A 27,033-nucleotide genomic window follows, 5' to 3' on the forward strand; every position below is an offset into this window, starting at 1 on the left:
CATGCATTACTTTCTGAATGTTTTTTGATTGTTGGCGAGCTGATGCTAATGGATCAATATACACTTTGGAGAACATTTCATCCCTGTTTAATATGAAATGTGTTAAAATTCATCTATAAATAAATATCTATATACAATAACAGAAATTATGTACAATGAATGGGTTTTGTATAATTTATATATATATATATATGTATATATGTATATAAAGTGCAACTCCAAAGCATGATCCCATCTATAACAGTAACAAAGAATGAAAAATGAAACACACCCTGAAGACTGGTTTGACATACGATACCCTGCACACATTGCAACCCTCATCAAAGAAAGGGGGAAAAAAAAAGTTCCACCATGACAGGTCCAGCTTGATCACAAAAACGGTTTGTCCCTCACAATATTGGCAGCTATTCCTCAGAGTGCAGTCTCTTCCGCGTACACTGCAGACTTCATGATGCTTGTGCAGATTTGGTTCTGAGGAACAAGAACATCCAACATATTCAAGTTTTTAACAATACTGATTTATTGAAGCAACTCGAGTGACAAATTTTCCCTCTGCCCTCTTTTTCGATTTGGCAAGATCATGCAAATTACACAAACATTAATCTATACCATAGTTGTTTAAAAAAAAAAATTTGTTAGCAATGAATACTCTGCAGAAGGTGTCAAAACAATTTTCTCCTTGCCACCACCGACAATACCAATACACATATACTATTTGCAAGTCTGTGTCTCTCTCTAAAGAGCACTTTTATAAAATCATAATCTTGCACTGCAGAACTTTTTCACTGATTTTCTGGAAGGCTTTTAATTAGTTCTCTTTTTAGTTCCTCTTTGACATGTGACTTTCCACTTACTTTCCCTTTTTTTCTGAAACGTTTCCCCTCCAGCAACTCGACACCCCCCATTCCCCAAATTCTATAACACCTGACCCAGCACCTGAAAATGAGCACACTGCAGCAGCTCACCCTATATGCTCCGGGGGCAGGGTGGGGGAGGTGGGGTTTGTGGCGGATGTGGAGCTGGAGACGGAGGAAGTGCGTGAGGACCGGGAGGACCGGGACCCCAGGATGAAGGATGGGGTGGGGCCCTCCTCCTGCACCTGCATGTGGTACCTGTAGGTGTCCTGGGTGGACGTCACCTTGCCCGACGTCAGCTGGAAGCTGCGCCCTTTGACCTCCTCCTTGATGGGGGCCAGCCAGTTGAGCATGGAGCTCACCATGGGGATCTGCCTCAGCACTCCCTGAGCACAGCAGCAACATCATGTCACACCCCCGAAAACAGAGTATGGCTGCCTAAAAGGCAGGGTAAATAAACCAAACGATCATACACGTAAAATGTCACAAGTCTGAGTCTGTATGTGTATGTGCCTGAATTCTAATTGAATGACACAGGAAACGAATGATAAGAGCCTAATGGTAGCCGTCAGTCGGCTCTATCCAGGTAGGCAGCCTGTTGTGCAAATGACCCTGAGTTTGTAAAGTGCTTAGAGTTTGGTTTCCGACCAAGGATAGGAGCTGTATAAGTTTCCAAATCAAATCAAATCAGAATCACTATCGGTGCTCTTTTTTCAGCACTCCCAACACACACCACCACAACGTCACTATCAATGTTGTTTTTCAGCACTCTCTAACACACCACGACAATGTCACAATCAGTGCTCTTTGTTAGCACTCCCTAACAAACACCACCACACAACAATGTCACAATTGGTGCTTTTTTTTTTTTGTAGTACTCCCTAATGCACACCACAACACCACAATGTCACTACTGGTGCTAATTTTTCAGAACTCCCAACAAACATGTCACAATCGATGCTCTTTTTTTTCAGCACTCCCTGACACGCACTACCACAATGTCACTACCAGTGCTCTTTTTTTTGTCACTGCTCAAAAAAACCACTTCATCCATAATTAAAAAAAAAAAAAAAACTTGGTGTGATCTGGTTTTGGGTGCATGTTTTGTTGTGGAGAGGCTGTTTGCCGTGTGTGTGTGGCGGGTGCTGGTGAGTGTCCATGCGTTCGTGTGCCTGAATGCGTGTTGCAGGGATGCGTTTTCTGGAGGGCGTCATAGGTGGGTGGGTAGTTTCCAATGTTCAGTTGCGTGAGTTTTTCACGTGTGTGTGAGTGTGGGTGGGTGTGGGTGGAGGGGAGTATTGATGGGGAGTGGGGAATGAAATGTAAAGTGCTTTGAGCAGTATTTGTGGAGAAATGCACAGATCAATGTCCATTATTCTTCTTATCATTATGGAGAATATTATGAACTTTGTAAACCCCCTCCCTTCCCAACTCCTCCATATGTCTCAGCACTCTGACACCCACAGCTCCACATCACAATCGGTGCTTTCTTAATGCCTCAGCACTCCCTGACCAATTTCATGGATTTACAAACTTTCAGTATCAGTAAAATGACGTAAACATTGATGTAAATATAATAGTGCACGCTATTCTCTTACATGTTTCTGATAACGTTTGGTGAAGGAGAAAACAATCAGTAAAAGAAAAACTAACCAAAAAAACCCTCACCTCTTGCAAAAGCTTGTTCTCTTGTTCCTTCCGCAGTTCCTGGTTTGCTTCCTGGATGCCCTTTTGAATCATTTCCGTCATACTCTCCATGAACTGCAAAAACAACCAATTTCATTTTGTAAAGTCTGTATATTTGGCAGCCATTCTGTAGTAAGTATAGGGTTAACCCCCTCCTATACACAAAACAGGTGACAGGAAGCGTAGAGTACAGCCTTGTCACGCAGTCCCAAACCAAAATGGACCTCTATAGCAACATCGTCATCATCATCGTCATCCTCCTCCTCCTTCATCGTCATCAATATAAACAAAATAGTCTCAAAGTCTGTGGCTTTTCATGCCCTGCTCTCATGGTGACCTCAGTTTCGATACCCCTCCACTTCCGTGCTTGGGGTGAGTCCTGTCAATGTCGTCAGTGTCGGCAGATTCATGGGGGGCTGTTGTTTGAGGGACGTGGTGGCGGTCTCCACTCTGGGAGGGACGCTCACTCAGTCTGGCTCCGCGACTAAGCCATTATTGTCGTTAGTAGGGGGCTTAGTAGGCGGTGTCCTAAGTACGTTAAAACAGAACAGGCACCACTGAACACCACCGAAGTGACTCAGCAGCAGTGCAGGGTCTCCTCTGGTGTGTGGCCTCCTGGCGACCTAACATCGATAGTTCCCTGTGGACTGCCGACGCTGGAACTGCGACGGACTATTTGCTATCCACTACAAATATAATTGCTAAACAGGAGAAAAAACCCCAACAAAAGTCCTTTTTTGTGGGGACAATCATTCAAACCAGTATCAAGTATGGCCTTTTTTTTTTTTTTTAAACTATCGATCATGACCTGCCATCTCCTGAAATGGAAAGGACATTTCACTCTTGAGGCAGACTGGGATGGTTGTCACTTTTCCTGGGGTGCATCATCAGCAAGATAATGAACCTAGGCCATATGTTAATGCTTTCATTGTTGCATCAATCTGAGCACCCAAAGGATCTAAGGTGGCAGAGTTTGAAAAAAGATTAATGTAATTCTTTATAACGAAACTTTTTTTTCTTTTCTTATTCTAAATGGCAGTATTACTGCATGTCCACCTATGATGTACCACCAAGAGCTGATCACAATGCAAATGTAAAAGCAAATAGTTTAAGGGTGCCTGCACCCACATGGCCTGACCTGGGTTTATGCCAAGGTCAGGCATAAGTTCTTTTTGTTTTTCCCCAAAGTATTTGTGTAGCATATTTGAATCAGTCTGCATGCTTTGTCACCACCTTTCTTTTTTTTCCCCTTTTTTTTTTTTATCACAACAGATTTCTCTGTGTGAAATTCGGGCTGCTCTCCCCAGGGAGAGCGCGTCGCTACACTACAGCACCACCCTTTTTTTGTTGCATTTTTTCCTGCGTGCAGTTTTATTTGTTTTTCCTATCAAAGTGGATTTTTCTACAGAATTTTGCCAGGAATAACCGATTTGTTGTTGTGGGTTTGTTTATGTGCGCTAAGTGCATGCTGCACACCAGACCTTGGTTTATCATCTCATCCGAATGAATAGTGTCCAGACCACCACTCAAGGTCTAGTGGAGGGGGAGAAAATATCGGCGGCTCAGCCATGATTCGAACCACCGTGCTCAGATTCTCTTGCTTCCTGGGCGGACGTGTTACCTCTAGGCCATCACTCCAGTAATGCACACCAATCAACTCACCTTGGAACTGAAACTTTCCCCCACAACATGTGTACAGACAGAAGCTACCAAAAGCTGTAGGTGTGTGTGTGTGTGTGTGTGTGTGTGTGTGTGTGTTTCTTTAATGTCTTTCCACTTTGAGTGATATTAGATGTAATATTAGACGTGTGTGTTGTGTTGTGTGTGCGTACCAGTTATGCAGACCAATCAACTCACCTTGGAGGATTCCTCGATCTCACGGCCAGCCAACTGCACCAGCTCCACCAGCTCCTGAACGTTGGTGTCCTCCGTGATGAGGCCAAACTTCACACAGATCCTGCCGGACTCTGTCTCCCCTGGTCACACACACACAGTTCATCACACAAGTGTCCTCCATGATCAGACGAAACTTCACATACATCCTGCCAGTCTTGTCTCCTCTGGTCACACACATATACACACAAATCACACAATCCAACAACCTGAAAATCAATCATTTGTTCCTTCTCAAAGATTTGGTTTTCTTCTGGGCTGGGAGCTATTAATATCAGCAGTGCCAAGTTCCTAAGTGTATGGAATTAGTGCAGACTTACGAAAATTCTTTGCACTAAGCAAACTTAATGCAGTCAAGATCAGTTGTGCAGCTGAACCCTGTTCCACATCTTCTGCTCATGTAAAAGCAAATTTTCATCAGCAGCCCAATCTCACTGATATTGCCCACTGAAAAAAAACAACCACCAAGGATGCTGTACTGAAAAAAACATCAACCTAAGAACAGAAAGATGACAACTTCCATACCTATGGAGAAAGCTGTGTCTTTGGCTTTCAGCTCCTGCAGGACATCATAGTTGAGAGTGTCGATGGTTTCCAGCTCCTCTTCATTCAGGTTGTCTTTGCCCAGGAACATGTCAGGTGTGTAGCTGCAACAGGTTCACTTCATGTCCAGGTATACCTTCAGGTATGCTTTTACAATGTACAACCCAAAAATCACTCTTCCAGGTTGTGAAGTGCTGAGAAATTGCAGGCACAACTACAATCATCCACATCCTAAATACCTGTATTTATTTAATAATTTATTTACATTTCAATGTAGTGTAACGTGAGATTTTCTACTGGGTTGGGGGGAGAGGTTTGGGGTTGTGTTCAACCTGGTTGCAAAACTTCTGAACTGAGTCAGTGGAACATTTCCCCACTGATAACCGACTGCATTGAGCAGTTATTGGCCCTCCATAAAACAAACAGTGGGGCCATACATTTTGGCCTGAAACACGTGAAATTCACATGAAAGTTTAAAAACTTATATATAGTTTTATATCAGGTGTGTTTATTATCAAAATTCACAAGCAGAATATTCGAAGCTTAAGAAAACAGGACATTAAACTCATGAAATGGACTATCAATCAAAACAGATACCAGCTGTGTTTTTTCCAGTCTCACAGGCACCTACTCACAAAAATTAATGACCATTCAACAGGAATACACGGATGTCAGATACCACCTTGCAATCTGTACAGAAGTATCAGTTCATTCAACTGAATGCAGATGTAGACTGCAGTGACTGAAGCATGTTTCTTTGAGAAAGGTAACAAGAAAGGAGAAAGGAAAAAAAAAAGTGCTCTTCTATAGCGCTGTTAGAACCAAAGGAGACTAAACTGTTACTCAAATGCAAGACAAAAAAAGGTTTCAGCTGGGACTTGAAAGAGTCAGAGAAGGAGCCTTTTGTGGGTCAGCAGGCAATGAGTTCCAGACAGTTGGGGCTAAGAAACCAAATGATTGGTGACCGAAGGTGACGGGCGCAATAGCCGAGTGGTTAAAGCGTTGGACTGTCAATCTGAAGGTACCGGGTTCGACTCACGATGACGGCGCCTGGTGGGTAAAGGGTGGAGATTTTTACGATCTCCCAGGTCAACATATGTGCAGACCTGCTAGTGCCTGAACCCCCTTCGTGTGTATATGCAAGCAGAAGATCAAATACGCACGTTAAAGATCCTGTAATCCATGTCAGCAATCGGTGGGTTATGGAAACAAGAACATACCCAGCATGCACACCCCCGAAAATGGAGTATGGCTGCCTACATGGCGGGGTAAAAACGGTCATACACGTAAAAAGCCCACTCATGTGCATACGAGTGAACGCAGAAGAAGAAGAAGAAGGTGACCGAAGGTTTTCAGATTATTGTTTGGCACCTGAAGTATCTTTCAGCTGAGGATTGAAGTGACACCTCATCACCACCAGAAGTGTAATCAAAGGTGTTCTCACCTAACAGCCCCCAGCCCCGCCCAGTTGGACAGCGAGACAAGGCTGAGGTTGGGCTGAGACTGCACCATGCTCTGGAACACCTTCCTTTGTTTGGTGGACGCGTTCAGCACCGACTGCAACAAGCACACACACACCACCCCACCTTATTTTAGTGTTACTGAATGCATTTTGTGCACGAAATAACACATTTTATAAAAATAAATAAATAATCTTTCTCATAAAAAGGTGCACAGTGATGTTTAGGGAGTATGATTGAGAGATTTAGAAAAACAAAGAACCCCCCCCCCAGGTAATTCAACAAATACGTTTTGCCAAGCTGATAGTGAAATACAGAGGGGGAAACATTGTTAAGAAAAAACAACATGCTGATGTGAACTGCAGATACTGAAGCACAGAATTTCACTGAGTAAAGGGAATGAAAATGTCTGAACGAAGAGGAAAAGAGAAGCTTCCAAACATAAAGGTTCAGTTTATGTCTCATCTTACAAACTTGAAACAACACAGCTTCAAAGTCATGCACAGACTGTCCTCTTCTCTCCCCTCTCTCTTTTGAGTGGTAGATTTGTGTAACCAATTACAAAAACCAGCACCACAAAAAACATCACCTTGATATATTCAAAACAGTAACTGATAATCATGACATTATGCCAAAGGTCATCATTGTGCCAGAGGCAATTAATGGAAGAAAAGGCAAAAAATCTGGGGTTTTTTTTTGTCTTCCCCTCTCTCTCTCTCTCTTCCCCCGTTTTTTTGTCTTCCTCTCTCTCTCTTCCCCCCCCCTCCCTACCCCCCCCCCCCCCCCCCCACACACACAGCAGGCATGCAACAACTTACCAGATTTGATAGCAGTGAATTGACAAATTCTTCCACATCCTTCTCTGTTGTTCCCTTGGCTGAAAAAAAAAAAAAAAAAAAAAAAAAAAAAAATTCCAGAGTGATGTAAAACACACTAGTTATGTGACAATGCATCCACTCACTGAAATATGTGTCCTGACAGAATAACATCCTGATAATTAAATCTACTTGTTTATGAATACAAACTTCATTTTACCTCAGAATAATGAGTGACTAAATCAGTAAGAAGTAGAATCTGGCCATCCAGATCGTAATACATCCATCTGAAGGTCTCAAAGCGCACTGACCACTTCTAGAATGAGCACACACCTGTATTCAAATGATCATCACAAAACCATGCACTCAAAACATATCGCAGCAGTCAGTCAGGCAGACAACATAATGACAGCCACTCAAGGCCTGACCAGTACACTGGGGTTTATGCGTCAGGTATCTGCTGCGATTCTTCCACATGCTGAACCCTTTCATTTCCTTATGCCTATCTTTATCGTTCTTTTTGAAAATTTATAGAATTTTTCTGCCTTGAGGCATATCAGTGTGTTGCATGTATGGATTATTCTGTTCACTGGCATTTTGATGATGCTGAGAACCACACCATAAAACAACAACAAAAAACAGGCAACAAAAGTTTAGGGGAAGTAACTTGTAGCTGCAAGTTGTTTCCAATATGTGAAGTCTGTCCCTCCACCCAATCCCAGTCCTGGCTTTAGTGATAGTGTGTGTGTGAGTGTGAGTGAGTGTGTGTTCCTTAGAAGATTTCTGTGGACACAAGCATCAAGTCTTTTCCTAAAACCATTTTGCTAAGACAGCTCTCATATTTCTGACTCTAAAAAATAATAAGAACAGTAAAATAACATGTACACTTCACCTTGGGCCGTTTCTAGGGGGCTGAACCTGATACACACCCCTTCCTTTTCCACCTCCACAATCTCCACAACCACCTTGGGGTCGCTGCTCTCCAGAGCTTCCTGCAGCTACACACACACACACACACGTCAGAACTAAACATTCATTTGCTGAACTGACTATTTAACAGCATCGGCAATCAACACTGAAATGACAAACACTCCTTCAGTCTCATCTCCTTTGATTCCAACTATTGTAAACAGGACACAGATACAGCAACACAACTGCCAATGCTTACGTAAAAAGCATCTGCAACCCTTTCAAGGTCATCTTGTTTGTTCTGATTACGGAGATTTTTTTTCTGGCTTTATGCTGGGCAACCAAATTATATTATTCAAGTTACAAATATCAAGAAACATTTCAAAGGTAAAAACTCACATGGCCATGATGCAGTTCTTATAATGAGAAAGCAGATGGTTGTGGATTCTATCAAGTCTATCAGCACCCCAAACCCCATGCACTGGGAAGTGTTGGCCGTAAACAAGCCCCTATCCAAGATAATTCTGCTAACATGGGATGACTTGTTACATGTACCTGGCCACTGTGGATGTATCTCTGTGTATGGAACTTAATGTCCCGACACTGCAGGGATCTTCTCTGTCAAGCCCGCTTGATGTTTTCCTATTTCAGACTGATGACCTGAACATGGGTGCTGAAGTTGTCAAACTGAATCTCAAATATCAGGAGAGGATGGGGTCTCACATGTACACAGCTCAGTGTACTTGAACTTTACCATATCTGAATATACAAGTACGTGAAACACAATACTCACTCATGCATTCAAGACAGTTTGTGAATCTTTTTGATGATTTATTCCTTGGTTTAGATAAAAATACTGTCATAACATTTGTTCAATTGTTTTCAGTATTATACTTCACACTATTTAATAAAGATGTTGTATCAGCATTATACTTCATGCTAACAAAGATTACAACTTTCTTACTATTTGATAATAAAACTGATTGTCGATGTGCATGTTACAACTAATTCCCCATACTGTTTTATCATTGTTCTGTTGTATTTGTACTGACCCATATGTTAAGTGCATCAAAGTAGATGTTATCGTTAGTGTCTGTCTGCCCATCAGATGGCTTTACTGCAAAGGGGGATGCCGTTGCATCTGCACAATAGAAATCAAGAAATCCAATACTCCATTTTCACTTCAAAAGCACAAAAAACAACTCTAATCACAAAATTATAAACAAACAAACCAAAGAATGAGTCAATAGTTTAAATGGTATGGTGGAAAGGAATGGAATGTATCACACACTATCAGAACTTAATTACATCCAGTTTCTTCAAAACAAAGCACAGTATTCTGGATATAAACAGTCTATGTATACAGCAAACTCCTGTCAAACAACATGGCCAGTGATGTCAGCAATACATTTTTCTCCAGCACTGTCTGCTCCAGTCACTGTCACTAACTGTCAACTGCCTCATAAATCAAGACCAATTCACTTTAACAGTGACTTTTCACTTTCACTACTTACAAATGTATCACACACACACACACACTTCACTTACCATCTACTAAATCTACAGCATAGCGGAAGACTACCGTAGGACAGGTCATCTCAAATACCATCTGCAAAGGTAATCACAGAACATCAGAAAAACCTATTTCAACATTTATCAAGACCTCATTCATGTGCTCATGCACACTCACACAACAACAAATAGGTGTTTGTGCATACACATTTACAGGAACTTATAGCGATGGAAAATTTTGGTATACCTCATATAACATCTATCAAACAATTAATGCAGTACACACTCACAAATCCTAAACTATGTACAAAAATGTTTAACAAATAGTAAAGAGTCGTAACTCTCTCAATTCACAAACTTCAAGTCAGTGCTGCTTACGCCGCCAATTCAGCTAGCACACAGGTAAATAAAAGGTACATTGGAACAAACCCAGACACTTCCTCAAAAAAAGAAGTGCCTGGCCTGTCCTTATACCGATCATTAAACATGTGCACACAGCAGCAAAGACAGAAGAAATGTGCAAACACAAATTAGCTTTTATTCAAGACTAGCATAGCCTCTTTAATCCTGAACAAGCCACACAGAACACATGGACAATACAGAACAAACACATGGCTGCCTCGGTGGTTTTTCAATTGGAAATTAACAAATAATGAATCCATTTCATCTCCTGGCCTCATTATTTGTTAATTTCCTTTTATGTACAAAAAGTTTTTAATACCTTAAAAGCAGTACCAATCATAAATGGGTGTACAGTCTGAATCTATTTCCTGTTTTTAGAAATTGCACAACCACCATTCAGCCTGCAGATGGCCTCAGCAGTCAGCTGGGGTGTACACATGTAGCAAACAGGAACTGAATCCATCCAGAGGTTTTCTGGTTAACGTTGAAACTAGACATTCAACTGTTTAACTGTGCTTCTCAAATTCCAGAGAACTGCCTGTTTTCACAAGGAAAATCCAATCCAATCCAAGCCAGTACGATGTTCTAAATTTCTTTTGGGACAGAAGGGGTTGTGGCTATTTTCTGTACCAACATGTTACTGAACCTCTCTCCTCTAATGTCATCAACACATAAACTTAACCAACCACCCACACAAGACAAAATGGTGAACATCATCACACACATACCAGTGGGCTGACAGCCTTGGAAAAAGTCTGTGTTACAGATCTGTTCTCAGTGACTTTCGACCCTTCATTCTTTGCACGGCTCTGAAAGTAGTATATCACACGAATGCCATGTGATTAAACTTTCATGAATATTCAAAATGAAGCAAAATTTGTTCATAGCAGTCACTTGGCAAGGGTTAGTCATAAAACAACAACAAAACCACTCATATTCCACAAGGAAAAAGAACTGGTAAAGGAAAAGGTTGTGCATACAAAGAAAACATGTCACTGCAAATTCATGAAAATAAGCTCAACCAAGAAGAGTCAGGTCCTGAAATATAAAACAAACAAAAAATAAAGACAGCAACACATCCTCTGTCCCCCTCTCTCTCTCCATACATCCTAATATATATCTACCAAAATACAATGGTATGATCAGATTCAGTTTTCAGTTACTAGATATATTATTCTACTGTATTATCAAACAGGATTATGCTGTCAACTCAAAATATGTGGACCATAGATACTGTGCAGAACAAATGACCAGTTTTAAACAGTAAGTAAAAAGTTAGATTCTCTGTCTGAATGCTATTCACAAAAATGAAACTATACAAAATGATCTATGCAGGAATTCAAATCACAATGCAGGATTTCTACATAATGGTAACCTCAGTGCACACAGATCATGGATCAGTACTCACGATCTGTTTGAGAGAGGAGATCTGGTCCAATCTGTCGCACATCCGTTTTGCCTGTCACACATTGCAGAAACCAGTTTATGAACACTGAAAACTGCTTCCCCAAAAAGACAAAAAGGAAGTGCATATATCAATAACAACAATTTAGGGCTCAGACACTCGCTAATATGATAATCGCTCATGTCATCCTTTGAAAAACCTCTATAAAAAAAAAAAAGATATTACTTTCATAGTATTTCACCTGTATATTCACATTGCGTAATTAAAATAGCAGATCCTACCAGAAAATGTCAGGAAAGGACCTTAAAAACCAATTAAAAAACCCAAAAAACTTCAGTGTTTTCAGATAATGAATGTCAGAGACAAGTATGCACAAACACAATGTGCACATACACCATGCTTACAGTAACTGCAAACAAATTTTCCACACATTAACAATCTGGTGTTACCAGCTTACAGTAACTGCAAACAAATTTTCCACACATTAACAATCTGGTGTACCAAACCCAAACAATGCAAAAGGGACTTCTGTTGCATCAGTCACTGACCAGGTCACAGGCGTGCGTGACGCGGGTGATGAAGCCCTCGTGGCCCAGTGTGAGTAGTGACATCCACACAGGCAGACAGTTCAGCTTCAGTGTGGTGTTGAAGGTGTTCAGACCTGCTGCGTGGGTCAGCGTTATGTCTGATGGTTTGAACAGAGTCTGGCACCAGTCAAGGTCACTTTCTTCCAGGGATGTTATGCATGTGTGTACGAGTGTGTAAGTTTGTGTGTACAATAATAATGAAACAGCTTATTTCTGAAGCACTTCCCAATATCTCAAGTGCTGTACAACAACAATACTGTAATTGTTGTAAAACTGTTCTTTAAATGTTCAGTTATTACTCCCATTCATGTATGTTTGGTGTGTATGTGTACGTTTGTGTGTGTCCTTGTATGTTTTGAGTGACTGATGTGTGCATGCTGCCTTTACACAAGTAAGATAACCACTGCTGACAAAATTGTCATTTTAAAGATTCTGAAGAAGAAACATCTGACTGACTAACACATACACACAGAAAAAAAAAGATGGATACCAGCTGAAAGGGTCCTGCTAAGTGATGACTCTCCTTGGAGAGAGAGCAACCAAGATTTTGTGAGCAATATCTGTGACAGTAACAGTTCTCAAAGAAACCTTTTTGTCCTTAAAAGTGTTGAGCGTTAATTACATAGACCTAAAAAATATACAACTATGATACCTCTTTCACATTCACATTGCTTCTTTCCCAAAACTTCAGTGGAGTGGTGGTCTGGTGGTAACATGCTGCCTAGTAACAAGAGAATTTGAGCACACAGGATCGAATCTGACATTCGCCAGTATTTTATCACCTTCCTCTAGACCTTGAGTGAAAGTCTAGATGAGTCTTAGGATGAGAACATAAACCGAGGTCCCATTAGCTGATATAAAAGAGTGCATGGCAACAAAAGGGTTGTCCCTTGTAAACTTATGTAGAAAAATCCACTTTGTCAGGAAAACGAATACACTTACAAGCAAAAAAAAAAAAAAAAAAAAGAAAAAGGTGGTGCTGCAGTGAAGCAACTTTCTCCCCATGGACAGAAACCCAAATTTCACACAGAGCAATCTGTTGTGACATTAGTGTAATAGAACAGAACAGAACAGACTACTTAAGACCATCATGTCAGTGAAGGATACAGCAGAGGGAAGGCCTGGCACCCCCAGCCAGGGACCAGGGGTCACCGTGATGCTGTCTCCCGACGGAGTGGAAGACATGTCCGAAGGTTCCGAGAACAACGTCAAAGTGGCCAACGAATTCCTGCCCAACAGCAGCACAGTGTTTGACACAACATGTAGAGCCCACTTAAATGTCTAGCTGAATGAAGTGAGATCTGGTACAATGTCCGTCCTGCCTAACAGCAGCTCAGTGTTTAACCAACATGTAAAGTTCTTTTAAATGTCCAGCTGAAACAAGTGAGATAATTATGGCAAAAATACAATTAAAATCTTCACAGCTTAAGATTAACAGATCTGTGTGTTATATAATATTGTACATACCAATTTTGCTGTTTTGTGTGTGTTATTTGTGTCACATATATTCAGACACAAAGCACTGTCCATGTTGCAGTATAGATCTGTCTCCACCTTAACAGGACAGCGTCTGTATGATGATTCTGTTCTCACATTTTTAAGCCAATATGTTCATGGACTTATTGCAATCTGAACATGTAACAGATAGTAACAGTATCTGTGCACGTTGCTCTCACGCCAGAACGTCAGTGCTAAAAAAATCTTTACATGCACTGAAAGCTGAAGGAATATGAAGTGAATTATGTTTCACCCAAAACAAACAAAGTATACAAATTGCCATGTTTTTCTTTCTTTCTTTCTTTTCTTTTTCTGCCCTGTCATTTGCATCATTTCAGTGGCATTGCTCCCACTCCACTCATTCTGAGCCCTCCATACACAGCCACACCCAGTTTTGTCTGTCGCAGTTCCAGAGCCAGAAGTCCACAGGGTATTATTGATGTTAGGTTGCCAGAGGGCCACACAACATAGGAGATTGTGCACTGCTACCAAGTCACTTTGGCTATGTTCAGTAGTGCCTGTTCTGATTTAACATATTAAGGACACTACTTACTAAACCCCCCCTACTGATGACAATAACTGCTTAGTCACAAAGCCAGACTGAGAGCCATAACCCCCCCCCCCCTCACCCCCCCTCTTCAAGAATGGAGACTGCCGCAACTCCCTCCAACAATAGTCCCTCAGAATCCACCAACACCGAAGACCCTGACATGACTAACCCCAAGAATGGAAGTGAAGTGGATCAAAACTAAGGTCACCATGAGTGAAAGGGGAAAAAACTGCCAGGATTTAGTAATGGTGATGAAACAATGCAAAGACTCTTAGTTGCCCATTGTAAAAACTGACAGAAACCCTCAAAACCAGTTTACATTTGAACTTCTGTTGTCCATTTCTGGGAAGTGGTATGAGAATTATTTTTGAAATTTTACTGAATCCTTTCATGGTGAATTTCATACTTGGAAGCACAGGACATACACTAAAAATTTTCTTTTTATTTCACTTATTTATGGTTTTTTTTCTCTCACAAATTCTACAGGTTCCTTGAAAACAAAAACAAAAAAGATCATAATTACATGTTCAGTCAAGGAACATGTTACATGGAAAGACATAGTGAACACTTTTGTGCACAATATGCTTATCATTTATCTGCTTTTTTTTTTTTTTTTTTTTACTCAACCTTTTTATGTTTTAATTACTAATACTGTAATAGACTACTTTCAACTAACACGGCTCTTCACCAAAAAGAAATTCTATTCAAATCGTAGGCCCTGACTTACACTGGAATAAGCTCTATTACCAGAAAAATATACATCCCTTCCACCAAAAACATACATGGAAAAGAACAGCATTACCAAAAACAGACTTTCAGCTTTTCTCACACAAACACACACACACAGAGACATAAATATATACACATATCACATATCTGCTGAGCAAGATTTTCTCTTGACCCAACTGGCCCCAGAACAGCATCTAATGAGGATTCCAACACCAATCTAAAAACTCATGCCCTAACCACAGTGCAAGCAAGACATGTAAGACCCAGAGTATACACTGCCGTGCATAGGCAAACACTTGATAAAGAAAGATGCCCAGCATCCAGATAAACCCAAACATGCACCATCACCAAGATAAACTGCACCTTTCAGACTACAGCCACAGATCACAAGATAATCAAGGGGCTAGCTTCAAACTCTATTCATGCCAGCTGAATATTGAGAGTGGGTATTTTCTGTCCAGCGTTAACTCTTACCCAGACTGAACAAGCTATGAGCGGAGGCCGACCTCCTTGGGCATGCGATGCCAGTCTTACTCTCCAAGCCACCTGACCAACAAGGCATATATATCTCATTTTGGGGGATAGGCTGACACCACGATTCTACAGATATTGCAAATGCAGCTCTTGCTGAGTGATCGAAAAACCTGATGCACCATCTATACCTCAACCACCAATATCGTTTTAATATCAGCTAAAAACAAATTTCACTCCAAATGAAGCTATTCATCACATAAAATACACACAGAAACAAGTGCAAACAATACACAAAAGATACAACAAAATATGGAGGACAACTGATGCACATCCAACCCTAACACCCACATCATACCACCTACACACAATCACACCACAACACACACATCACACTACACACAGCGCATATCACATACTGTAAATAGGAAACGAGGAACCATAACACCCACATCATACCACCTACACACAATCACACCACAACACACATTACACAACACACAGCACATACCACATACTGTAAATGGGTAAAAAGGAACCATAACACCCACATCAACCCACCTACACACAATCACACAACACACATCACACTACACACAGCGCATACCACATACTGTGAACGGGTAAAAAGGAACCATAACACCCACATCATACCACCTACACACAATCACACCACAACACACATTACACAACACACAGTGCATACCACATACTGTAAATGGGTAAAAAGGAACCATAACACCCCCATCATACCACCTACACACAATCACACCACAACACACATCACACTACACACAGCGCATACCACATACTGTGAACGGGTAAAAAGGAACCATAACACCCACATCATGCCACCTACACACACACACACACAAACACAATCACACCACAACACACATCACACCACACACAGCCCATGCCACACACACACTGTACACAGGTAAGAAGGAAGTGGAGGAGGGTGGTGGCTTACCCCTCCAGGTGCAGCCAGATACTGTTGGCCTGACAGATCTCCTGCAGTCGCTGCACGTTGTCCACATGACCCACCACTGGTGTGCCTGAAACACACACACCTCTGTCACAACACCGCTGCTGAACCACACCTTTCCATCTTTACTGCTGAACCACACCTTTCCATCTTTACTGCTGAACAAAACCTTTCTATCCACACCTTTCCATCTTTACTGCTGAACAACACCTTTCCATCTTTACTGCTGAACAACACCTTTCTATCCACACCTTTCCATCTTTACTGCTGAACAACACCTTTCCATCTTTACTGCTGAACAACACCTTTCTATCCACACCTTTCCATCTTACTGCTGAACCACACCTTTCCATCTTACTGCTGAACCACACCTTTCCATCTTACTGCTGAACAACACCTTTCTATCCACACCTTTCTATCTGTACTGCTGAACCACATCTTTTCATCTTTACTGCTGAACCACACCTTTCCATCTTTACTGCTGAACCACACCTTTCCATCTTACTGCTGAACAACACCTTTCTATCTGTACTACTGAACCACACCTTTCTATCCACACCTTTCCATCTTTACTGCTGAACAACACCTTTCCATCTTTACTGCTGAACAACACCTTTCTATCCACACCTTTCCATCTTTACTGCTGAACCACACCTTTCCATCTTACTGCTGAACCACACCTTTCCATCTTACTGCTGAACAACACCTTTCTATCTGTACTGCTGAACCACATCTTTTCATCTTTACTGCTGAACAACACCTTTCCATCTTTACTGCTGAACCACACCTTTCCATCTTACTGCCGAACAACACCTTTCTATCTGTACTACTGAACCACACCTTTCTATCCACAACTTTCTATCTGTACTGCTGAACCACACCTTTCCATCTTACTGCTGAACCACACCTTTCTATCTGTACTACTGAACCACACCTTTCTATCTGTACTGCTGAACCACACCTTTTCATCTTTACTGCTGAACCACACCTTTCCATCTTACTGCTGAACCATACCTTTCTATCTGTACTGCTGAACCACACCTTTCTATCTGTACTGCTGAACCACACCTTTCTATCTTTTCATTTTATGCAAACAATAGTCCAAAGTGAGCACTGGATTTGACACTTGTACAAAACAACAAAGTAATAAAAAAAAAGTTAAATCCCGGAATCATTATTTTGTGGGAAACACGTAATGATAAAAAATACTCTCTGTTCAAGAAATAAAATAACATTATTTTGTTTACAGCTCAGCTGACTGTTAAAGAGAACAAAAGAAAACAAGTAAATTCACTTTAGTGCACAATACAAATCGACAAACTAGCCACAGAAACTGAAAGAAAAGAAATTATTGTCTGCACCCAAAAAGACAGCAATAACATCAATATCACCGATGCAACTGAATAATCAACTTTATAAACCTGTGTTTGTAAAGAATAGAGAGTGGAACTGAAAACGTCTGATCACATGAAATCACTGCCAACAATGTTAGAGATATAACAGAGCAAGTGAAACAATTATCAGAAACACGCACCCACATATACAAATATGCATCCCCCTCCCACAACACACACATGCACCCTGCAGGCCATCTGTATCAACACCATCATTTGAACCAAAACTAGAGCAGGGAGATGCACTGGAGATGAGCAGGAAGGGAATGACAGTGGCAGAATGCAGAAAGTTAGCACGTCACCAATCACAGAGACAAGAGTGCAGAAATGCAGAAAAGAAAACATATCACCATTCACAGTGACAGAGTGCAGAAATGCAGAAAGAAAACATATCACCTATCACAGAGACAAGAGTGCAGAAATGCAGAAAAGAAAACATATCACCATTCACAGTGACAGACTGCAGAAATGCAGAAAAGAAAACATATCACCATTCACAGTGACAGAGTGCAGAAATGCAGAAAGAAAACATATCACCTATCACAGAGACAAGAGTGCAGAAATGCAGAAAAGAAAACATATCACCATTCACAGTGACAGAGTGCAGAAATGCAGAAAGAAAACATATCACCTATCACAGTGACAGAGTGCAGAAATGCAGAAATCAAACATATCACCTATCACAGAGACAAGAGTGCAGAAATGCAGAAAGCAAACATATCACCTATCACAGTGACAGAGTACAGAAATGCAGAAAGCAAACATATCACCCATCACAAGACACAGTGGAACACTGACCAGCATAGGCCAAGAGGAGAACTGGGGTTTTGGCAGCAGCCACGTCATCCTGAATCAGCTTCTCCAGCATGGCCACGTCCTACACACACAGACAGCAATATCATCAATATGCCACCATTCTCTTTCTTCCTATACATACACTCACTTGTCTAGTCACCATTCTCCTTCTTTCTGAACATACACTCACTGGTCTGGTCACCATTTTCTTTCTGTTTACACACAAACAGTCACTGGTCTGGTTAAGAACAGGTCATCAATCAGGAATAAGTCACCATTCTGGTCTGTAACCATTCTCATCCTGTCTACACACAGAACTCCTATCTGACACCAGTGACATTCTGTTTAGTTCTCAATTCATTCCTCTAACTTGACATTTGTGAAAGTCAAGTGATAATAAGCAACAACGGTTCATGAGAAATTCTTGAACAAATGTTGTTGAATAATACTGTCTGTATAAAAAGTTAAAAAGAACATTACCTGTCAACTTGACACAAAAAAAGTATTTTGAATGAAGCAGCATCACATCACAATGAAGAGGCGAATACATTTAAGACCATTTTCAAAGTCACTATGCGCACATGTGCACATAAAGATTTGTCATCAAAAGTTATCTACCCTATGAATTATCATGTGTTATCTATCCAACAAATTGTACTTCGTGTAATACAACTTGCATTCCCCTGTCCTGAAGATATTACAAAGTACAGCTTAGCTTAATGGTTTACCTGAGGCTTTATTCACAAAATCACACTGACTGTTTATGTTTGAAATGCTATAACAACTTAATGACCATCTCTAAGATTGATATTTTTTTCAAGCTGCTCACCATTTTCCTGCCGGCACCAAAGACTGTGTTGCAGGGGACAGTGGAGATACAGGACAGAGGCAGACCCAGCTGAAGACACAACACAAGTTCAATGTAAACATAACCTGCAGCTAAAGACAAATTCTTTGTTATATTTGATATTCTCCTTGAAAATAACAAGTCACTGCCTCCTTGCCAACCACAAACAGGTTTGACACATTTGTTCTTCACTAATACATGAGCATTTTTAGTGTTTATTCCATGAAGAGCACCGTGGTCAAAGGGAAATAATCACTATACTTACTCACAGAAAAACTGAAATACCCACTGAAGCCTGCTAAAAAGTTAAGAATTGTTTGTGGTTGTCCATGAATATTCTAAGCTGACAGTACAGGGTGGTCTTTTTCACCATGTAATTGTTACTATTACAGATCATAGATGAGTATGTTGAATATAAAAACTGATTATTTTCATCCACAAGAACATGCTTCAATGATCTTGGTTTATTTTGGTAATGTTTTTTAGTCATAAAAGTAAGGCATCACAGGAAATCATAATATCAACTGATTAAACGTATCATTCAATTAGTTAATGACATGTAGGGTTCCCACAACTCATGTAAACAGTTTTTTCATTTCCCAAATTTCACATGAAGCTGTTTATATTGAGCATCAAGTCACCAATGAAAACTGATCGAGTGCAGAACAAGATAGTCAAACTGAAACTTCAAGTCTCCTGCCATCAAACTACCTGCAGACACAGGTACTGGCCCAGCTCAGGCGGAGCGGCACCACTCAGGTAAATGACAGGTGGTCGGGAGTACAGAGCGTCAAAACCGTCCGTGGCATACTTGGGATAGCGGAGGTACAGAGCCAGACGGCAGACACGCATCAGTCCCTCACGTTCGTCATCATGGTACATCACACAGGCATCCTCAAACCTGTGTCACAAAACACACCCATCAAACATAATCTTCAGTTTTCCCCTTACCTAAATCTTTGGACAGTATGATTAATGTACAGTGGATAATAAAGGCAGCCTCTAGAAACTGATGAACCTAACTCATTTGATAAAAAAAAAGAAGCTGCAACTTTCTTTTTTTCACTAGAAAACAACAACAAAACATATTCCAGGTCCATTTGATAAAAACATTTCACTTATTTCTAGGAAACATACATAAATACAAAGATAAACAAAGACATATGTATATATACGCTTACATACATATATATATACACATACAGGTACATATACATACACATACGTATACACATATATACTGAGGAAACCACCATTGGTGACTTACCTGAAGAGCCGAGACAGCCAGAGCTGACAGTCGGCGTTGATTTTGGTGGTGACTCTCTTCAGTTCTGCCTCAGGCAGCATGCTCATGTAGGCCTTCAGACTGTTGGCCACCAGGGACGTCTTGCCCTCGGGGTCCAACTCCTGCAGCCGGATGTGATCCCTGCACACAAGCACACCTCTGTGTCACCTCTATCTTCTGTAACTATGACTGAGGAACAAAACTCCATCACAAACACAGCGAAGGCAGTACTCCCTACTGTTGTAAAGACCTATTCTAATTCATAGGTATACTTTAGTGACAGCAAAATGGCTAAAGCAAAACCACAAAAAACAAAGGACTGTTCTCCAAGAGAGTCAACACACAGACAGATGTAGAAATGAAAGATAAACTCTTTCTGCAAGGTGCATTTTACATGAATAAAGATAATCAAGAAAAATCTGAAGCATACACATACTGGTTACTGTGCAGGGAACTATTCAGCAAGATGGGGGAACATGGAAGATACAACACAGGAAGAGATGCCAGAAAGGGAGTGTAGCTATTTCCTCTTTCTATTTCAATCAAACCAAATTATGGCATTTACAGCCTTGCCGACCAAGGCTATCTCCACATTTGCATCTACTTCAAGTCAAAAGTACAATAAAATTTTATCAATGCTTCAATCTTTTCACTCAAAAAGTTTTTAAATCACCCAGAGTTTGAAACATTCAAATCTTATAAAAAATGTTTACGTCTTTGGAGAAGTCCAATAGTGTCCAAGGAGGGACATCATGGAACAAAGTCTTCAAATGTCTGTGTCTAACAACATGCAGATCCTAGTACTCATGACCACGTGCTTCACAGTGAGACTGAGAGGCTTATCACAGGGAATACACTGAGGGACCTCCTCCCCTTTTAACAAGTAAGAATATGTCAGAAAAGTCTGCCCAGTGCACAGTCTGCACAATTCAGACTCCTCCTTGCGATTCTTCACAATCGATGGGAGGGTCTCTTTTCGGTCTAGAAGAATTTGTACCAGCTTATTGTCCATCTGGGTGTTCCACTCCTCTTGCCAAAGATCTATCAATCTGTCTGTTTATCTAAGAAACACAAATCTTTTGAAGCAAATTGAGATGTATTTTCACCCTGCCTTAATTAAAACCATACAAAGTACTTACTGCAACTGAGGATCATCATCTTCATCATCCTGTGCAAAAAATATCAGCTGTTCAACTTTTCTCAGCACAGCATCAGGTGCCTCTCCCCTGTCAAAGTAAAGCAAAATATTACCATTCACAAAACACACACAAACAAAAGTGTTTGCATGCAAACAACTTCACACACAGTGACACACACACATACACACACAAGCACGCACACCCACACACCGTACGCATGTACACATAAACAGCTAAACATAAACACACATGTATACAAACACACACCACATATAAACATGAGCATTAAGCAGACAGAAGCATGCACACAAACACATACATACATACTAGCAGCAAATAGAATAAACAAGTAACTGAAGCAAACACCACCCACATGCATACACACAGTACACAAACATATAATGTGCACACACCAAGAGGAACAACACAGAAACAATAAAAACAAGTGAGGAAAAAAAGGCATGGAACTTACCCTCCTTTCAATATCTCAGGGATATGCTCAGAACGGCTCTTTTTTATCCTCTCTTCACGTTCCAGGTCCATCTGTCTGCAATTCAATTTATTGAAAGCTGTAAACTTTGTTGATAAGATCTTAATATCTTCTCTGCATAAATGTTACTTATATATACATTGTTCTTTATACTTAAATATAACATAATAGAGTAACACATCTGCATGGTTTAAAATCAGGTTTGTTCCCTTGTGTATCACTTCAAATTCTTTCAGGCAATCTCTTTTCCTCTCTGGGAGTATGTAACCCCAAATCTTTAAAAGCATGTTCTACCATTTGTTATTATGTCAGTATTACACAACTTATACTAACACATCCAATTTGATCTTAAAGTTATATAGTTATAGCTCAACATCTCTACCAATACCACTAACCAATCACAAGCTTTACCTGTTGATTCTATCCAAAATCTTGGATGATCCCATGACTGTCTTCTCCATGTTGTTCACAATGGGATTGATCATTTTCTGCAGACAAAATAGCATTCTGAAGAAATCTGCTTCAAACTTCAGAAAGGTAATAATATGGCCAGCTAACAAGACACAGTGGAAATTTAACAGACTGAATTGTGAATATTAGATGGCTGGGAGACTGATCAAGTTTGATTGCCTGCAGTACCCGAACCTGGTGAGGTGTTTGTTGTGTTGTTGATATGTTCAACTGGTTTGAATGGTCCAACTAGGACTGAAATCCATCTGACACCACCCGCAGCTGAATGCATCACTGTTATCATTGTATATTTCTATTCTCTGATTTGCTGGGTCATATTAATGCAATGCAAAAAGGAAGATAAAAATCCATTCAGAACAGTTTTAATACTTTTATGCAGCGTACAATTGTACACGCGCACACACACACATGTATACAAACACAGATTGTTCTAATATTTATGTATATGTTGTCATGCTTCTGACACTATCATTGGATGTATGCTGTGATGTTATGATTTTCCAACAGCAACATTTATCTTGTGCACTACACACACACACACACACACACACACACACACACACACTGTGTGTGTGGCTCATAGCGAATAACGTGTAGTCAGCAGACCTGGGTGTGTTCACTCTGGTCCCCATGTAAACACATCACTCACCAACACTCATGCAGCGAATGTGCAGCCTTACCGAGTACAATACAGCTTCCACATCCGTCGCAGGGGTCGATCCAAAAGGTGTGGAAATCATAGGCTTGGCCTGCTGCCCATCTGCTCCTTGGGTCCCCATGATAAGAGGAGCAGAAGCGCTGAAAGAAGACCCACCGGCTTCGCTGGTTGACGGGGCGGCCATTTTCCTGTTTTAACACGCTGGCGTCGTCTGGTTTTAAGTTGTCGCAAATAAACGTACCGTGTCTTTCTAAATTGTAAAATATGCCTGTAATACCTTTGAAGCTGCTGCTACAATTCTTATAGACAGCAGATAGATTTTTACTTATTAGCTGTTTGTCGTGTTGTCGTATTTTCCGGCAAGTTGCCAAGTTGTCAAGACGACACAGCTCGCACTCACCAAGGATATGGGGACGAGAAGGAAAGACGAGTTAGTGCAGACATGACACATTGAAACGCCGTTCGACAATTTAATGTGAAAAACTCCAAATGAAAATGGAGAAGTTTCTAGGTTTTCTGGGTTTGTTTCTCTGTAGGCTCTACCCATTATTTAGCCTACCCAGATCTTTTAATTATGGGTTCTCTTTTGTTATCCTAAATAGGTATACTGAGGTATATATACTACCACGGAAGGTGGCATTTAAGACACTCATCTGCCAGTGCAGTGTCCGTGAACGTCTGAGTTCGACTCACACTTTTCGCTCATCCTCCCAAGTTTAACTGGAAAAATCAAACTGGGCGTCTAGTCATCAGTTCACTGCATACGAGACGATCGTAGACAGAGGCACCACGCAACGAAAAATAACCCACGGCAACAACAAGGTTGTCACTGGGAAAATGTAGAACAAAACCACTCTAATAGGTCCACTGACAAACATGAATGCATGCACTCAACTGACGCCTGACCCAAGTGCGTTCAGGTTATGCTGCTGGTCAGGCATCTCAGTGCCTCGATCGAGTTGCAGATGTGAAGTAGTGTATATCAGTGGATTTGTTCGAGGCGCATTGCTGTGACGCCTCCTTGAGAAACTGAAACTGAAAAACTGAAACTATCAAAAAATCTAGGGACCTATTTAAACGGCAACTTTCGAACATACATGAAACAATAGCCGGCGGCTTATTATTAGATGTTGTAACCCATTTTCAGTGGTTTTCGACTATTTCGAGGGTTATCTTACTCAATTTTAGTACAGATTCAGTCACTAAAGGTTAGCCATCTTGACTAGCCACGGTCCGAAACATTGTCCGTAGCGGTGACCTCCCAGATCAAATCAGACAGCCACTTTTCGGTTTTATTGCTCAGTCCGCAAACCATACTGCTGCTACTGCCTCTGTTTCTTCTTTCCCTTAAGTCTGTGAAGTCAATGGGGCGCCGCACAGAACTGTTCCGATTAGATTCCTCCAGGTCTGACTAAGCGCGTTGGGTTACGCTGCTGGTCAGGCATCTGCTTGGCAGATGTGGTGTAGCGTATATGGATTTGTCCGAACGCAGTGACGCCTCCTTGAGATACTGATACTGATACTGTCGGCTGAGTGACACAAAAACCATGCCAAAGTAAGTTAAAAAAAAAAAAAAAAAAGAAAAAAAAAAAGGCAGATTGAGACGACTAGTGTCGGTTCACTGATGTTCATGGTAGGGTCATTTCACGTTGTAATTGAAACCAAACGATTCTTGATCTGGATGGATCAAATACACATAGCTTCATGTCATTTCTTATATGCCTATATTGCAAAACGCACATATAATTTTCGTTTAAGATAGGTCCCAGAATTTATATCATTTAGGTATACCAGTATAGCAGCAATGGTTAAGTTGTGTTCCTTCGCCTTGTCTTTCTAACAGTAACAATACTCATTGTTTAATTATTGACTTTTTCCACATTTATTCCCCTTCACTTCCGTGTGACTGGCAGAGTGAATGTCCACGCCGTGCTGTGAACACTATACTCATTCTGTCTTGACGGGATGCTCTCAATCTTTGCTTCACTTATTTCCCGGTTTAAATGAATATATCGAGATTATAATGCATTTGTTTCGTCGTGTTTGTTATTTGTTTGGCTCATATAAAACTTGATTTAGGGGCCGTGTAGGGATCGCTTCTGTGACCTCTAGCATTTCGAGGGTTGGATTTTTACTTTTGTTCACATCTGTGAGTTTTGGGGGACACGTTTTGCTTATGTGGCGAGTCCGTGGTCACCCCAAAACATCTCTGTGCCAAGTGGCATAGAATGAACGTGGACGTCCTGAACGATTCATAGCTTTTCTCCAATTAAACAACTGTTTAAAACTATGTGGAGTATATATTGGTACTGGGAAGGATCTGCTGGGGTTCAGTGGTGGAAATTTGTCAGTCGTGGATACTGTCAGGAAAAATGCCCTCAAATGCATTTGTTTTATCAACGATGTTTTCCTTCTTCCACTTGACGACCAACATCAGTATGCTGATGAAAACTGTCGTTTTTATTGAAGGATAAATAATGCTGCGTTCATGTGCCCGATGAGGAGGAGGAAAATAATGTTAAAATGAGGGATGAATAATGCTCGCGGCGTTTATATGCACGATAAAGATTATGGAAAACAGTGTTGTTAAACAGAACTTACCAATTCCAGAACAATGTACTACGTCACCAGACTGTATTGTTTGTCGAAAAAAAAAAGAAAAAAAGAAAGAAAGAAATAAAGAAACAAGAGAGGCAAGGCCTTCAAGACTCACTTGTGATACACTTTAAAAAAAAATCTAATCATTAAAATGTGTTCTGTATTTGTTATTATAAAGCTTCGCGTTTAAAAAAAAGAAAGAAAAAAAAAAGAAAAAGAAAAAAAAAGTCCTAACCAGATTCGAATTAAGTCCCCTAGCATTAATTACAGAGTAACTTCCCTTTTTTACTATCTGCACCAAAACGTTTGCAAAATAAATAAAACTTCCATGCTTAGCAAAAGAAGTTCCTGTTTGAACAAAAAATGATAATAATGACTGCTCTTGTTGTTGGGTCAGAATATCAGATCAAAGTGCCAAGTTTAGAGAATACAAAAAATATAAATATAACAGTAAATGCAGTTTGCATATAATTAGGCTTTATATTTTATTTTTTTTTGTGCCGATCCCAGAGGTGCAATATTGTTTTAAACAAGATGACTGGAAAGAACTGAATTTTTCCTATTTTTATGCGTAATTTGGTGTCAACTGACAGAGTATTTGCAGAGAAAATGTCAATGTCCGAACACCGGGTTAAAACATAGACTCACTTTGTTTACACAAGTGAGTCAAAAATGATGGACGGCTGTTAGGCCCATATTCCGATATCTTAAACATCTAGAACAAGACAATAAGCTGTGTCATCCCACTGCGCTAGACAAGAGGAAGATGGGAGTGATGGTGCTTTAAAACTACCGTAATTATGAAGTGTGCATCAACAGCTGTGTTTCTTGTTGGCTGTTGTCCCCTTATTATATCGTCAATGATTTGATTTCCGCACAGACCAGGATTTTTACTTCTCCCTCCATGCAGTAGTTATTATAGTGTTGTACTGGGTGCTAGGTTTTACCGTGCAGCGGTTTACCGAGAAATGGAACATGCACAAAGCGCGTGAAAAAAACAACACACAGCAACAAGAGTTGTCCCTGGCAATATTCTGTTGAAAATATAAAGTAAA

At 40.6% G+C, this 27,033-nt stretch overlaps 1 protein-coding gene across 1 annotated transcript; it reads right to left on the reverse strand.

The window, feature by feature from the left end:
• Nucleotides 1-182: 182 nt before the first annotated feature.
• LOC143281829 (putative pyridoxal-dependent decarboxylase domain-containing protein 2) lies at nucleotides 183-23,588 on the reverse strand. The gene is made up of 23 exons (XM_076587088.1): nucleotides 23,403-23,588; nucleotides 22,663-22,739; nucleotides 22,234-22,308; nucleotides 21,762-21,848; nucleotides 20,605-20,763; nucleotides 20,049-20,238; nucleotides 19,320-19,388; nucleotides 18,494-18,572; nucleotides 16,287-16,371; nucleotides 13,174-13,294; nucleotides 12,028-12,183; nucleotides 11,483-11,533; nucleotides 10,803-10,883; nucleotides 9,709-9,769; nucleotides 9,213-9,301; nucleotides 8,144-8,249; nucleotides 7,255-7,313; nucleotides 6,421-6,533; nucleotides 4,959-5,080; nucleotides 4,398-4,516; nucleotides 2,523-2,615; nucleotides 966-1,240; nucleotides 183-471 (listed from the first exon to the last, which is right to left on the reverse strand). Exons 1-23 carry the CDS (start codon nucleotides 23,562-23,564, stop codon nucleotides 447-449), a joined length of 2,454 nt encoding a protein of 817 aa, XP_076443203.1. The 5' UTR covers nucleotides 23,565-23,588; the 3' UTR covers nucleotides 183-446.
• Nucleotides 23,589-27,033: the final 3,445 nt, after the last annotated feature.

The sequence above is a fragment of the Babylonia areolata genome, chromosome 1 (assembly GCF_041734735.1).
Source record: "Babylonia areolata isolate BAREFJ2019XMU chromosome 1, ASM4173473v1, whole genome shotgun sequence".
Classification (NCBI taxonomy): domain Eukaryota; kingdom Metazoa; phylum Mollusca; class Gastropoda; order Neogastropoda; family Buccinidae; genus Babylonia; species Babylonia areolata.